Here is a 15,005-nt window from a genome sequence, read left to right as displayed (position 1 = left end):
TGGCTCATTTCTTCCATTTTCAGGTTTCTGGGTTTGAAAAACTAGCATAGCACTGAAGAAGATCCTCAGATTCCAATAGCCTTAGTTGGTGCCCACCCTCTGTTCTGCAACCATACAGTCTCTGTTGCCTGCCCTGTAAGAAGACTTCTGAGCATGGCCTGATGGGGCTGTAGATGCTTGTCACCACTGTCAGCAAAATGACAGTGTCACAGCAGTGGCCCTGTGTCATGCATGCTTTGTAGGAAGGCATCACAGTATCTGGACCCCACCATCCACTGTCCCATGATTTGGGCTCATTTCCTCACGTGCAGTGTAGAACCTCCACGACCTTGAACCCGTGCTTTAGCTGCCAGGGGGAAAGGGAAACCTCAGAGTTATGAGACCCCTGAACGAGATGACAGAGCTCTGAAAGGTGTGTGCATGTGTGCCCAAGTTTATGCTCCAGATGTGTCCCCAAGCACACAGAGCCAGACGTGAGGGCCCTCCCGGCCTTATGTAGATTCCAGAGTCAGGTTCTTTCATCTTCATGACACGTGTATGTCTTACCATGCCTTGCCAGGGATTTCTGAAACCATGCCTCCTATTGATGTAAGTCATTAAATAGGCCTTCCTTCCTATAAGCATCGTGCCACTCTCCTCTGGATAGGGACCTACCTGTTTGTGAAATGGATGAGAATTTTCCAGTGGCAGGAAGCTACCACTCCAAGGGGCTACTCCGAGAAAGATGTGCAGCCTCTGTCCATTCCTATAGCTCCATCCTCTTGCCGCCATTGCTATTATTGCTGTTTTGGGACTTGGTCCTGTTCTTGATACCTGGAGGCACTGCCCCAAAAGGTTCTGCAAAGACCTTCACCTGAGGGCTTAGATGTTGAGCCACAAGTACCCAGGTCATTTTAAGCTCGGGGGCCAGAGACTCTCACCCTCCAGTATCCCTAAAGGCCCAGCAGGCTCTGGAGAACAGAAGCTGACATAGGCACCCACATCCACAGGGCAGGAGGCATGGGCAGGGTGGACAATGCAAGAGGCAGGTAGTCCACAGAATGGGGGTTCAAGAGCAGGTCACTGGGCTGATGCAGCAGCATTAATAGATGGAATAGGAGTCAAGACAGGAAGACCAGTGGCAGAGGCCCAGGGAGGGCTCTCCTGCATACCATTCTCCCTGCCAGTGCATCCTGCCTGGTAACAAAACCATACATTGGCCTGCCTAGTTGTGAGCAGAGCCCAGTGGTGGCTCTAGGTTCAAAGAACCCACAGGGAAGCACAAGGATTTATTTTTTAACACTAGACTGAGATCAGAACCAAAGCCACACCACTCTTCCTCTTCCGGAAAGAGGTAGACTATAATTCTCCAAATTGGGCTGAAAGGGACCCCCATTCTTCAAGTGCTTCTCCCAATCTGTAGTCTGTACGAGTCAAAGAAACTTCCCAAGATGGACAGAGACTCTCTTCTCCCCACTACATCCCTGTCCAGGATGCCATGGTCACAACTGGCTAGACTATTTTCCAGTAGATGGTGACTCTCAAAGTGCGTCCCTGGACCATTGACACGACCTAGAAATTGCAAATTCCTTTCCAAATCAGACATTCTGGGAGAAGGGGCAAGCTGTGTTTAGTAAGCTCTCAGGGTGATTCTGAAATACACCAAGGTTTGAGAGCCACTGCAAGAGGCTTATTGCCACCCCCATGAAATGGTAAAAGGCTTGTCTCCTCACTGCACACTGCCAAAGGTGACTTCTCCCTACCAGCAAACATAGTAATTATTTAACACGTGCCTGGTCGCAGCCCTGACCCACCTCTCAGTAGTCAGTTGTGGCCTCTGGAAGGAAAAGGAGAGAGGATTCGGTCTGCTTCCCGGGAGCAGACACAACAGGTCAGAGCCTGATGCCCAGGGTACCCCTCGGCAGGAAGCATTGGAATCTTTGTGCTCCTAGACTTTGTGCAGCCACATTACTCACCACCACCACCCCCTCCCCAGCCACTGTCCAAGGATGCTCAGACTCCAGCGGGAACCTCCTTTAGAAATTGTAGCTTGGTAACATTGAATCTTCTTTATTTCTATTCTCCTCTGTCTTCCCTCTGAAACTAAGAAACCCAGGGCACTTTCCATGACTTCCACTTAGATAAAGGCGGGGGAAATGAAACCTGAGTTTGAAGTAAAGCATCCTGTCCGGGAGCCACTGCCACCCAGAGTCAGCAAAGACCACTGTGGCCACCCTACCCCCACCCCTGCAGGATGATCTTTTACATAGTGAGCTGGTAAAATGCCCAAAGGATGTACCATGGGCTGGTGGGAAGAAATCGGAGTACAAACAATCAAGATGAAGCGCCTGAGGTTATAGGCAAGACTTGCCACATCAGGCCAGGCTCCAGCTTCATCTGGGACCAGCAAACAGGGACAGTACAGCTCTTAAATTGCCAACCAAAAAAAAAAAAAAAAAAAAAAAAAAAGCCAACCAAGTCGTTAAAGGCTGTCAGGAGTCTGAACCCCATGAAACCAACCCTCTTCCAAGACTATAAAGTGCCTGGGCCTATTCTGACTCACCTGCTGACAAGAGCCCCTTTTAATAGTCCTGGGAAATTCAGAGCCAGAATCAGGGTCAGTTGGAGAAATGAGAGGCTCCCTTCTAAGACACAAAAATCTGGGGCTCACTCCTACTGTAAACACCCACAATGCCCTATCTGCCAAGCATCCCCTCGAATCCATTATTTCTCCCCACCAATGAAAGCAAATGCCAGCCAGAAATCTGTGTTCTTATCAAGACTCCAGTCATCTATGCTCCCAAACAGGGAAATCCATATGGCAGGTGGAAATGGACCCCATCCCCTGCCTCAACTCTCTGACTCTTCAGGTGAGGTGCCTGGCGTGAGAACCTGGGAGCCTCAGATCCTCAAAACGGGGTAAGAGCCAGTGCCAAGACTGGAATCAGAGCCCAAGAACCTCTAAGTCAAGCGCACCCCTATGTGGCTCCCAAAAACAGAAACGTGGGAGTGGAAGCACGGGTATAGGAGGTGGCTAGGGCTTCATCCTTAGAACCAGAGGAGCTAGGAAGAAGGAAGAGGCCATTCTCAGGGAAGGCTGAGCTCTCAGGTCAGATATTCTTGGCTAAGCTAGCCTCCTCCCACGGACAGCTCTAGCACTGAGGCTCTGGGGGTCCCAATCACTTTGCTTTAAGGAGCCACGGGAGTGGCAGAGGAAAAGAAGCCTGTTTCCATATACCTCATGGATTTGCTTTTGCATTTAGGAACACAGAGGACCTGGGTCTCTCATCAGGAAGCATAACTGATTCCTGCAAGAGTCTAAAACCCTCACTGGATCTCACAAAGACCTGCAGAGAGGAGTCAACATGGAAAATTATCTTGGTAAGAATCACCCCCATCACTGCCTTGTTCCCCCCATCCCAGCAGGTTTTAAACACACAATCATCCCGCCCGGGGAAGGGGGTTCATCCTGCTTTCAGTCTGACAGAGGAAGGAAGAGGAACATTTTAAAAATAGCTAAAGCTTGGTGAGCACTTGCCATGTGCCAGGCACGGTTCCAAGTGCCTGCTTGGCATGTACCACCTCATGAAATCTCATGAAGGAGGGCCTGGCATCTCCCCATTTGAGTTTGAGGGGCCCCAGAATTCAAGGTCACTGTCTGAGCTGGAGGGCAGCCATCCCTGAGAACTCAGGAAGTGGTTTTCAGTTTTCCTGAATTACCTGGAATCCTGCATTCTTCCCCTCCCACCCTGCCCCCTACAATCTTCCTTCGCCATTTCATGATGGGCTCTCGGGTGTTTGGAGGAAAGGCGAGAACAAGAGTAAATCGCAACAAACGCACCTCTGTTATTAAAGTGATTTGAAAAAGGCTTCTGCGGCTACAGTAGAAACTAGTCCTACAGGAGCTGGGCTTGGGGAACAGGGGCCCAATCCAAGGTCAGCCAAGACACAGCGGCCCTGATGCTTCATGGGCAGGCCCCAAAGCACTAAGGGCAGGCAGGAGCTAGAACCTGAGTGGCTGAGTACAGAGGCCTGGGCAACAGCATGGGACAAAGGTAAGCATTAGACCCTTGAACACAGCAGCACAAGCACCTGCTGCAGATGGCTCACGGGGATACTCCCCCGCCCACTACTCCCTGCCGCCCCCCCACACTCCTCTGGTAGGCACTCATCTGCCTGCAAGCAGCCCCCTGCCCCAAACTTCCTCCAGCCTTTAAGTGTGTCACGGGGCAGAATGTGGGACTTCCTGGCCACCCTCAGCCCGGCTATTAGGCTGGAGTCCTTCCTCTGCAGCCTTCCAAGCAGAGAAAGCTCCCAGCCACAGCCCTAAGCTCTCTCCTCCACAACTCAGCCAGGAATAGAGGGAAAATGGAACCCATTATTCTCATTCTGAAGGGCTGGGAAATGGCTTGTGCTTTTCAACATGAAATGTGCCTAAAAATAAGCTGTGAATTTCAACCAGAGGTTGAAAATAGCTCTGGCAGTGAACAGAGCTCTGTTCAGAGTGAGCTCAAGGATGGCCTTCATTCCAAGAGTTAGAGCTGAATACTGTAGTCCAAGCAGGGGTCCTGGGCAGGGGGCTTTCCAGGGCAGAGGGGCCGTCATGTGCTCATAGGGCCGCCCTTGCCATGCTCTGTTGGTGTGCCTGCCCTCTGGCTTTAGATCGCCATACTCTGTGAGGCACACAGTGCCTGGCTTGGTGGCTCCCTAAGACTCCTAAACACCCAGGTGGGTCTCATGCAGCTTTAGGGCCCCAGGTCTGGGGTATAAACAGAGCTAGATGGGGAGGGGTCCATAAGATGCAAGAGCTCCTGCGGCATGGGCCAAGTCAAGCAGCCACCAAACCCTGGCCAGCCACCAAACCACTCACCAGTTACTATCTCAGAGCCAGGGAAGCCAATAGGCAGGAAGGACAAGTAAAGAAAACCAAGTTGCTAAAGGTCATTTTTCATTATTTACCATCATCTCTGTAAGATTCCAATGTTTGATAGGCCAAAACGACCTGAGCCACAGCTGCTGGGATGAGCCCAAATCTGGTCCAATTTGAGGAGCATGAGCTCCAGTGTCATCACAGTTGGGGCAGCCCAGTGTCTGTCCATGGCCATGTTCCTCCTGCCACAAAGACAGCCTCGTTCCCACCCACATTCCTATACTCCTCCTACATTAGCTTCCTTTCTGGGCTCATTCCTGAGGCAGGCAGTGTAGTGACTCTCAACTGGGGGCCACTGTGTCCCCCAGGAGACATTTGGCAATGCCTGAAGACATTTTTGGTTGTCACAACTAATGGTGGGGACATGCTACTGGCAGCTAGCAGGGAGAAGCCAGGGATACTGCTAAACATCTTGCAATGCCTAGCCCAGCCCCCACAACTAAGATTTATCTGTCCCAAAGGATCAGCAGTGCCAAGGCTGGGAACTCCTGGGTTATCAGAAGGACAGTATGTGGACAGCCGGAAGGGCAGGGTTCTCACTGGACGCACCAGCTCCTGGCAAGTGGCTGCAGAGCAGCTAAGGAGCTGAGACACTCTGGCCAGCCACGGAATCCATCACCAACTCAGTGCCAGGGAAGCCCTTGGGCAGGAAAGGTGAGACTATACTCATCAGCTTCCCTTCCCATCACAGGGGCAAACCTAACCAGAGAGCAGTGCAGGACCAACTGGCTCTCCTGGGCATGGGGAGATGAAAAATCTCTGTGGATGACAGCAGTGACGGTTGTACAACTGTGTGAATGTACTTAATGTCATTCAACTGTACACATAAAATGGTTAAAAAAGGAAATTTTATGTCACATGTATAAAACAAAACAAAACAAACAAAAAACCCCTTAGTTCTCCTCTTGGCCAGGGAGTCCTGAGATCAGGATGCCCCTAAAAGTGTATTCCACATCGCGTGTATGCTTTGGCACAGGAGTATTATCTGGATGAGGGCCCACACACCTCCTCAGCATCCCAAAGGAGTTTGTGACAAATAAGGGAAAAGCCATAAACATAGAACAACTTTAGGACTAATAAGCCAAATCACTGGGTGGCTTAGCAGAGTTCACACTTGGGGTCCTCAGAGCCTGCCGAGGGGTACTCAGGTCCCATCATAGATACAGAGGCGTAGGAAGAGTGGGTGCTTTGTCTGGGAGCACACAGCCAGGGCTCAGACCTGGTTCTCTGACCCCAGAGCCCATATCCTTTCCCCTATTTGAGTACCATCTGGTGATGCCCAGTGGAACTGTGACTACAGCTCCACCGTGGGCCTGAAGGTAGTATGGGAACAAATGGCTTTCCTGAGCACTGGGGAGCTATTCACCCACCCATGCCAAATCCTGCCCTGTCCTGCTAGCTTCCCCCACCCTGAATGCCTTCGTGCTAGATTATCAGGACCCGAAGCTCTGGGATGCAAGGGTGTTCCATATCCCTTATCTGAGCAGGACTGAAGGACATGAGACAGCTTGTCCAAGCCGCTTGCTTAATAACCTCAAGAGGAGTATGGGATTCCCCCCTTGCTGGGGCTAACCATTCCCAAGAGACAGGTGCAGTGCCCTCTCCTGGGATGGGGGAGAGCTACCAGGTAGCCCTCTGCTGCCTGTGGTTTCGAGCTGAGTCACCCTTGCTCAGAGGGGCCAGCGTGGTGAGGCCCCAGGTCCAGGTATCTAGGCAAGTGACTCAGCCCCAGGCATCTCATCTGACAATGAGAGTAGTAACTCTACCCACCCAGCCTGGGCTCAGCTCACTGTAAACGCCCAGGACACAGGGAGCTGGAGGGGAGATGGCACACACCCCACAGAATCCCAGTCCTCCAGTTTGAAAAATGCTTTTCTAGGCAGAAGACCAAACAGCAGCAAGCAGATCACCATGCAACCCAGTCATCCTCACCAAACCCAAAAGCTGGGAATCAGCTACTCATCAGCAAACGTGGAGGGAGAACAAAAGCTTCCGGCAAAGGCAACCCTTGGGAGAGAAGCTTTAAATCTCAATGCGGCATGTTCCTAGAGGTAGCCCCAACACACAGGATGGGTGTGTGTGCGCGTGTGCATGTGGGTGGGTGTTGTGTCTCAGGCTGGGTGGGGGATCCCTCTGCTGGAGCCAAAGAAAGCCCAGGATGGACTCAGAGGCTTCCTGGTTCTATTCTGGGCCAGCCTTGACTTGCATGGGGCCTTGGGTAAGCCGCTTCCTGTTGTTCAGGCCAGTTTCCGTGGGTGGGAGAGGCTACACTGCCTCTAGGGTCCAGGAGGGAGAAATTTAAACAGCCTGCGGCTACTGGGGCTTAAAACCCCCATAGCTCCACATCCGTGGCTTTAAAGCTTATTTCAGCTGAAGCTGAATGTAACTTTATTTAATCAAGCAGTTATCAAATTTTCCTAAAAAATATGTCAAAAAATATTGTTAACTATTTTAATTCAGGAACACTAAATGCCCTTTTACCGACAAAGGTACTAAAAATGGTTTGTGGCTGAGGAACTTCCTTTCCATGGTTTAAAAAAAAAAAAGGAAGTGAGAGCAACAGGGCTGGACCTTTCCCATCCGTCCCAGCTGTGGCTCAGGCCCCACGCCCTCTAGGAACCCTCCACTGGGTCCTGTGGCCCAAGGCTCAGCATGGGACAGGTCCTCCCTTTCCTCAACCAACAGCCGTGTGTGCCATGGAAACACTACCCCCACCAAACAGCACATGGCCTACTCACCCAGCAGTCTTCACATCTTGTTTGTACATTCTAGATTTGAAACAAAGTACCACAAGTGCCAAAGTATTATTTGCTGTTCACCATGACCCACCAGAGTTTCAGGACTCAGGACTCGCCTGATGAACCACTTACCAGATTCCCAGAGGTAGCCAGTGGGGCTGGAGGCCTGTGCACTTTTATGACTTCCCCATAGTCCACAACATCAAAGTTACTCTTCCAAACCATCACCTGTCAAGAGCAACAAGCACACAGACATCACATCAGTCCTACTTCATGGAAAAAAATGAACCCAGAGGTGATTCCCCCAAAGTTCTGGGCCAATTGCAGGACAGTCCCCACCTGACACCCCAGCTCAACTCTGGGACCTGCTCACCTCCCAGGCTCTTGAAACAGGCCTCAAGAAGATCGGGATGAGCCATCAGGAATGAGTCGCTGCATGCTTTGTACTTGCTGGTCCCTTCCGGGAGTGTCCCAGTATAAGTGTAGCTGGCTCCCCAAGCTAAAACATCCATTTCAACAGCATCTCTTCTCTGAGAGCCCTTCCCTGGTCTCCTACTAATTATTATCATAGCCCTCTATTGATTTCTTTCATAGCATCAGACTCAGTAGTTATTTAATTTCTTTGTCTCTCTTCCTCATCTATTGTCTCTCTCCCCAGTAAAATAGAAGTTCCCAGGGGTAATGGCCTGGCCTGTTACAGCAGACCAAGGTGGTTAAAGTCTGGATTCACCTCTTACTGTGTGGCTCCAGGTAATGGACTCGTGGGCTGGGACCTCTGCATCTCAAGTTCCTCATCTGTGAAAAGGGGATGATCCACTTTCCAATCTCACAAGGCTGCCATGAGGCTTGCAGGAGACATCTTGGCACAGACACCGGTACCCAGGGAGCCATGGCAAACCAGCTACTATTTCACGATCCACCTGAAGGATCCTCACGTTCTGAAGTTCCCGGGGCCAAAGACTGGCAAACAGCCCTGCTGGGGTGCAACAGTGCTCCTGCTGGAGGCTGTCAGCCCTGGATGGCTGCCCTCTGCCAGGGTCATGATCAGTATGACAGGAACTATGGAGTGTGGCCAGTGCTCAACTGAGGCCACAGAAAAAGCCCTGGATCCACATAAGATGAAAGCTCAACATGCCTGGGATGGTTTCCTGGCTGTGACACAGCCACGAGCCTGGGTCTTTGGGAGGCTGCTCACCATTCCCAGAGCAGCCCAGTGTCTACTGCTCCCTGCCTGATGGGTACTAAGGCCTTCCTTCCTCCTTCCATTTACAAACAGGATTAGCATGCGCCCCTTGTTTGTGGAGCCCCGTGTAACTGCACTCGTCTCATTGCTGAATAAGTTCCTGGGAGTGGAATAGTAGTATAAACGTGAAGATTCACATGTCTCTCCAGAGGGAGGCTCTCAGAGCAGACCCGAGGAAAGCAGCCGGGGAGCTGCTCGCAGTGGCCGCCTGAGGAGGGGCCAGAGCGGGCGGAAGCCCTGCTTTCTATCTGGTGCCTTTTGTACCATGTGAATTTCTGACTATTTATAGTGTGACTTTACTACTTTCTCTTGTTTAAGCAATGAGCCAGGCCTCTACATTTGGGGACAGCTCAATGGTCCCCAGGGCCTTCCTCCTCCCTTGTTGTTAGCATAGGAACCAGTGCGGGGCTGGGAAGGTGCCCACCATCTCTTATCTAGGTTGTACCGAAAGAGCCTCCAGCCACATTCTGCTTTCCTGGCAGAAAATCAACCGAAATTGGTTCATGGGGCAGGGGCTGGGGCTCAGTAGGCCAATGGGGCTTTTCTGGGCTGACCAGTCAAGAAATGTGAGGCCCAGCATCAAGAGTATGAACATTCTGGGCAGGAGGCACCAGGGCTGACAGGCAGAAAGCCTCAGCACAAAGGGTAACAAAATGGGCCGGGACCTTCTCACGCATGTTTTCTCCCTGCAGCCCAGTGGTTTGAAAACCTGACCCGTCAAAGAGCTCACAAGTGAAGCAGGAAGCAAAGGGCAGCAGAGGGCACAGTGGGGTCTCCAGGGCAGTCTCAGCTCTGTCATCTGCTGAGACTCAGTCGTCTTGTCTATAGAGTGGAGTGACCAGAGGGCCTGGCCCCAGAGCTGCTGTGGGGATTAAATGAGGTTATGAAGCATTTGCTACACTGCCTGAGTTGCCAGGCTATAGTCTGTATCCACTAACTATCTAATTACTCATTTATAATCAGGAAAAAGAAGCACTAAAAATCTTCATATTAACTTTTTCATGGCAACAAGAGCTCAGGCTCCAGGCAACCCATGCTGGTTTAAGCAGTAAGTGTTTTAAGAGGCTGCCACGAGATCAGCTCCCATAGGAGACTTGTCCTGGGGAGACGAGCACCCTGGGTCTGAGCACCTCACCCCAAGTTCTAGCCTTCATGGTTGCTGAAAGCCACCAAGGAAGCCAGTGAAACCTGGCCCATCCTTGGACTCCTGTTCTCTTCTGGTAAGTATCAGCCAACATTCCTCAGACCATTCGTTACTCACTTGTTCATCAGAACCTCCAGAAGCAAAATACTCCCCCGTTCTTGAAAAGGCAACAGTGGTGGCTGGACCCTATCAGAACAAACAAAAAAGAACAAACACCAAAGATCACTCTAGATTCTAAACACCCAGGAAGAAAACTAGAATCTCATGAGTGAGAGCAGCTGCAGGACAGAGGGCTGAGGGCCTACTCAACCTCCAGCAGGGGAACCGTGAGTGCCACTGCTGAGGCCTCTGCTCCCAAGTGCCATTGATGGCACAAAGGCTAGGCCACAGGGTCATGGGTGGCCAGAGAAGAGGAAGCCAAGGACAGTGCACACTGACAGCCCTGCTGGGTTGACATCACTGTCCCATGTTCTCATCTCCCAAGGGCAAGCTGGAGGTCAGAGAGGTGCGTTGACTTATCCCAGGCCCAGCACTGGCTCCAGAACTCAGTCCCCCTGGCCCAGACCATGCTCCTCCCCCACACCACCCCACAGCCAACCAGAGAAGCGCATGTGGCCCCAAGGAAGAATGAATGAGCAGAAGGGCACAGTCAGGGACTCCTGGTTACACAAGAAGCCAGAACCCGGGCAGGAAGGAGACTGGGGAGGGGATCATCAAAGGTGCCTGGGCAGAGGAGCAACAAGACGCATCCCTCCAACGTGTGCGTGTCACTTGGTGAGGAAAAAAGTAAGGACAAGGCCAGTTAACACTTAACCTGCACTAACCCACTTAATCTTCAGAGAATGGTATGCATGCTTACCCCTCCTACGGGTGACATGTTCCCAAGGGGAGACCAAGGCCTGAGAAATCAGAGACAAAGCCTCCTCCCCCTGTGCCTCTCCCTGCCTTTTCTCACAGATGGGGATCAGGGAGGCCGGGAGTCCCACAGGGCCACCCAACAGGACAAAGGAGATCCATCCTTATGACTGGGAACGACGTCAATGATATCAGTGCAAAATGCCAGGTGCAAGGCATCATGGGCTGCAAGCGCAGGGCTGAGTGCAGGGGGAGAGGGGACAGGTCGAGCATCCCTTGGATACTCTCCCAGGTGGACAACCCCCAATGGTTAACAAGGTGAACAGAACTTATGGGATGGTGGGGGGAGGAAATTTCAGATGACTTTTACTTGATTCTTGGGAATCTTGTAATTTCCCAAACTCTGAATTCTTAAGCAATGAGTATATGGCATTGCTATGTTCATATTAAAACAATACTATTTTCACTTTGAGGAAAAACAAGGGAAGAGGGAAAAGAGAAAGAAATCAGGACATGGAGCATCAAAAGAGCTGGGCTCGCTGCCTGCCCAGAGCTCATTGAGGAACAGCTGGTCTCCAAGAAGTCACAGCAACTACAGAACCAAACAAATACTCATCAGTCTCCTTTCCTGCTGTCACTCAACCACCAGATGCAAGCTGGGGACAAGATACTGGAGGCCAAGCTGTGGCAGTGCTCCTGAAGAAGGCAGCTGGGGCAGCCCATGGCCCGATGGGGGACTGGAACCAGAAAGCAGGTGCTAGAGCCATCCCTAGAGTCCAAATGCCCAGAAACCCTGAGGATGGCACCAACAACACACAAGCAGTAAGGCAGCAAAGGCCCACAGTCCTCCCCAGTAGTGTCCATTTACCCAGAGGGCTGCTCGGCTCCTGTACCAGGTACCTTTATGTTTCCTGAAAGAGCAACCTTCCACAAAGGCTCGTCTGTCCGTCTGTGACCCATGAAAGCACTTCTGCCACGGGCCACAGCCAGCAGGGAATAGAACACAGACTAGGCTTCTCTACCACTGACAACCATCATGTCACCCCTTCAGGGCTCATACAGCCCCGGCCCCCACCGACCTCACTGGTGCTCCAGCCCCACTGGCCTGTTCACTGCTCCTCACTGCAAGCTCCAAAGGGCCTCATCTTATTTCATGATCTTTCTGCAACTTCTGGCATTCAGCTCTCAATTCAGTTATTTCCCATCTTTTTTAGTTTTAAATAAACTCATTTAAGGCTACACATTTGCCTCAGATTACTACTTTAGACACATCTCCAAAGTCTCCAACATGCGATAGTCTTGCTGGCAGCCACCTCCAGACGTTTAGTTTCGATTGCCATTCTCTTTAGCTCAGTTTTTTTTTTTTTTTAAGATTTTATTTATTTATTGAAAGACACAGAGAGAAGCACAGACACAGAGGGAGAAGCAGGCTCCCTGCAGGGAGCCCGATGTGGGACTCGATCCCAGGACCCCAGGATCACAACCTGAGCTAAAGGCAGACACTCAACCACTGAGCCACCCAGGAGTCCTAGCCCAGCAGTTATTTAGGAGTGCATTCTAGCTTCCAAACCACTGGGGCTTTGGGGTGGGGCAGGAGAGCCGGGGACGTTCCCTATTATCACTGACAACAATCACATGGGATCCACGTTCTTTCAGATGTACTGCCTTCAAGGTGGCTTATTCTTTTCAGTTAATTAGTCACTCTCAATGCATTAGTTCACTGGCTTGGGATAGGGATGTCATCAAGTTTCTTCTCCCAGGCAAGACGCAGGGGCCTTTGCAGTTACTCCTGAGTGTAACTATAAGCTCTTGGCTGAGACTGCAGCAGTGTAGTCTGATTGCCAGAGGTGCCCACCTGCCTGACATCTGGTCCCCATCTGGCTCTAGGTCACATCTTCTTGCATGAACCTCTCACAGGTTCAACTGGATCCTTCTCTCCCTCTCCAGATCTGGCCAGTCTTTGGTAAGACGATTCTGTGTGATCATCACAAGCACGGGATGCAGCCTGGCCTCTCACCCTGCTCTCCCTCATGATCCAGCCACACATAGCCCTCGAGCTAGGCAGGACCCATACCCAGTCACTTCATTACATAATGTCTCTGCCTTGACAACCTCCAGATCAAGGGACCCACAGTCTGCTTTCTTTGTTTTTGCATGGCAAAGCACCAATCAAGAAAGTTTAAAAGTGGGGGGGGGGGGGACAAAGAAACCCATGGTGTTCAGATCCCATAGCTACTGGTGACTCTCCCTTCATAGCCCCTGCAACTTGTCCAGACCCCTGTGCTCTCCTTACCCCTTTCCACCTGACTCCCTGAGGCCCCTACACACTTGAAACTTTGACCACTGTGCCCACAACAGCTATACTGGCCAAGACCCAGCCAGGTACCTCATCCACCACCACCTCACAGACTTTTGAAATGTTTTTCACTGGCTTCCAGCAAGCAAATAGGAATATCACCCACATGCCTTGAGTCAGAGGTAGAAGAGTGACCATCCAAAAAAGATATGGAGGCCTGAGAGGCCCCTGCTATGGAGCAGTGGTCTCTGATGTCCCTAAGCTGCTTCTCCCACAAACCCCCACATTGGGGAGGCTCCTGCACCCGCTCACCATGGCTGGCTCTTATGTCTGAGTAGTGACACCATGGACAAAGAGTAGCCTCTGGGAGGAGCTGGTGTCCAGGAATGCTGAGGATCTCTCCTGACCTTGGCCAAGGACACCTGCTCCCAACCCTCAACCCTGAGCTGCTGGCAGGGGACAGAAGGCCAGGCTGACTTCTTGGTTTACTGATTGGAGTAAATGAGCTATTCTCCCTCTTGATGTCCTCTCACCTCTCCCAGGAGGTGCTTAACCACCCAAGCAAGGTCTGAGCCTCCCAGGCATAAATGTGATTCTCCAAAATGAAATGACTATACAAGGACCGCAGAGCACTGGAAAAAACAAAGAGGTACAAACAGCAGCCCTGGCTGGGGTTCTAGGCCCTTGATGGCTGCTCACCTTTACCATGAGCCAGGCAGGGTGCATGGAACCACACGCCCGGTGGCCCCCGTGCAGCTCAGTCACTCCACAGCAACACGAACACCAACTGCATAGCCATAAACACCAGATTTAACTCCCACCCACGTCCCGCCCACCATCCTCTCCCAAATAGCTCTGGGGACTTAAACCAAATGAGCATGGCTCAAGATTATGTTTCAGAAAATACAGAAAAATAAATCTTTATTTTGAGCACACTGCCCCCACACTTGCCACACAGAGCTATGGTGGCCTCACTCAGGGCACAAGGCTTCAAACAACAGCTGTACTTGGTAGGAAAGCTCTTCCTTCTCTTGTTCTTCCCTGCTGCAAAGTGAGGGGTGGGAAAGGATGAGGTCCCTGTATGCCCTGACACCGCTAAGCCTATACTGGATTCTGCAAGAAGGAAGGACTCCTTTTCCTTCTGCTTAACTGTCACTGTGGCTGATCCCCAGAGCAAGACCTTCCAGAGTCTCAGAGAGGGCAATGGTACCCCTGCTAGCCCACTGCCAAGATATCTGGCCAGTCCTCCAGGAACCAGGCCCTAGAAAAGATGGCCAATGGGCAGGACTAGTCAAGGGCACTGAAAACAGGCCTGGAGACTGAGGCAGCAGCCACACCTACTCAGAGCAATTGGTGGGGACAAATGCATTCAGGCAGAGTCACGGCAGGGACAGATTTCCCAAGCTGTATGGTTAAAGAGAAACCAAAGCAAGAGGATGCTCTGGGGGAGATGAGGACAAGCCTGAACAAAACAAAAAGCTAGATAAACCCTTGAAAGACTCCGTGGGTGACGGAAGGAAGGGAAACAGGCACTCCCTAGCCCAGAACAGGGAGGGGCTGATGACTATAGCCCTGTGCCCATCAAAGGGGGTGGAACAATTAGAGACCTTACCAAAGACTGACTGCCCACCCAGGGTGCCAAGACCATGCCCTTAACAGAAATGTTCAATGGTCTTTTGTTTACTTTTTATTTTAAAATATTTTATTTATTTCAGACAGAAAGTGAGAAAGAGAGAGGCAGCAGGGAGGGACAGAGAGAGAAATGGACTCCCTGCCGTGCAGGGACTGATCCCAGTACCATGAGACAATGACCTGAGCCA

The 15,005-nt window shown here is 51.3% G+C and overlaps 1 protein-coding gene across 4 annotated transcripts in view; it reads right to left on the bottom strand.

Annotated features, from left to right (window-relative positions):
- POC1A (POC1 centriolar protein A) overlaps nt 1-15,005 on the bottom strand; it is a 67,738-nt gene that overhangs the window by 34,284 nt on the left and 18,449 nt on the right. For all 4 annotated transcript variants that reach the window (XR_011994387.1, XR_011994386.1, XM_025986906.2 and 1 more), the window contains exons 8-9: nt 10,152-10,220; nt 7,780-7,875 (exon numbers count right to left, since the gene is read on the bottom strand). Coding sequence is in view for 2 of the 4 variants with exons in the window: in XM_025986906.2 (XP_025842691.1) it covers nt 7,780-7,875; nt 10,152-10,220 (165 nt within the window). In the remaining 2 variants the exon portion in view is untranslated. The remainder of the gene's footprint in view (nt 1-7,779; nt 7,876-10,151; nt 10,221-15,005) is intronic.

Source organism: Vulpes vulpes, chromosome 9 (assembly GCF_048418805.1).
Source record: "Vulpes vulpes isolate BD-2025 chromosome 9, VulVul3, whole genome shotgun sequence".
Lineage (NCBI taxonomy): Eukaryota > Metazoa > Chordata > Mammalia > Carnivora > Canidae > Vulpes > Vulpes vulpes.
Note: the sequence above shows the minus strand (reverse complement) of the source record. Positions and strands in the feature narration are given on the sequence as shown.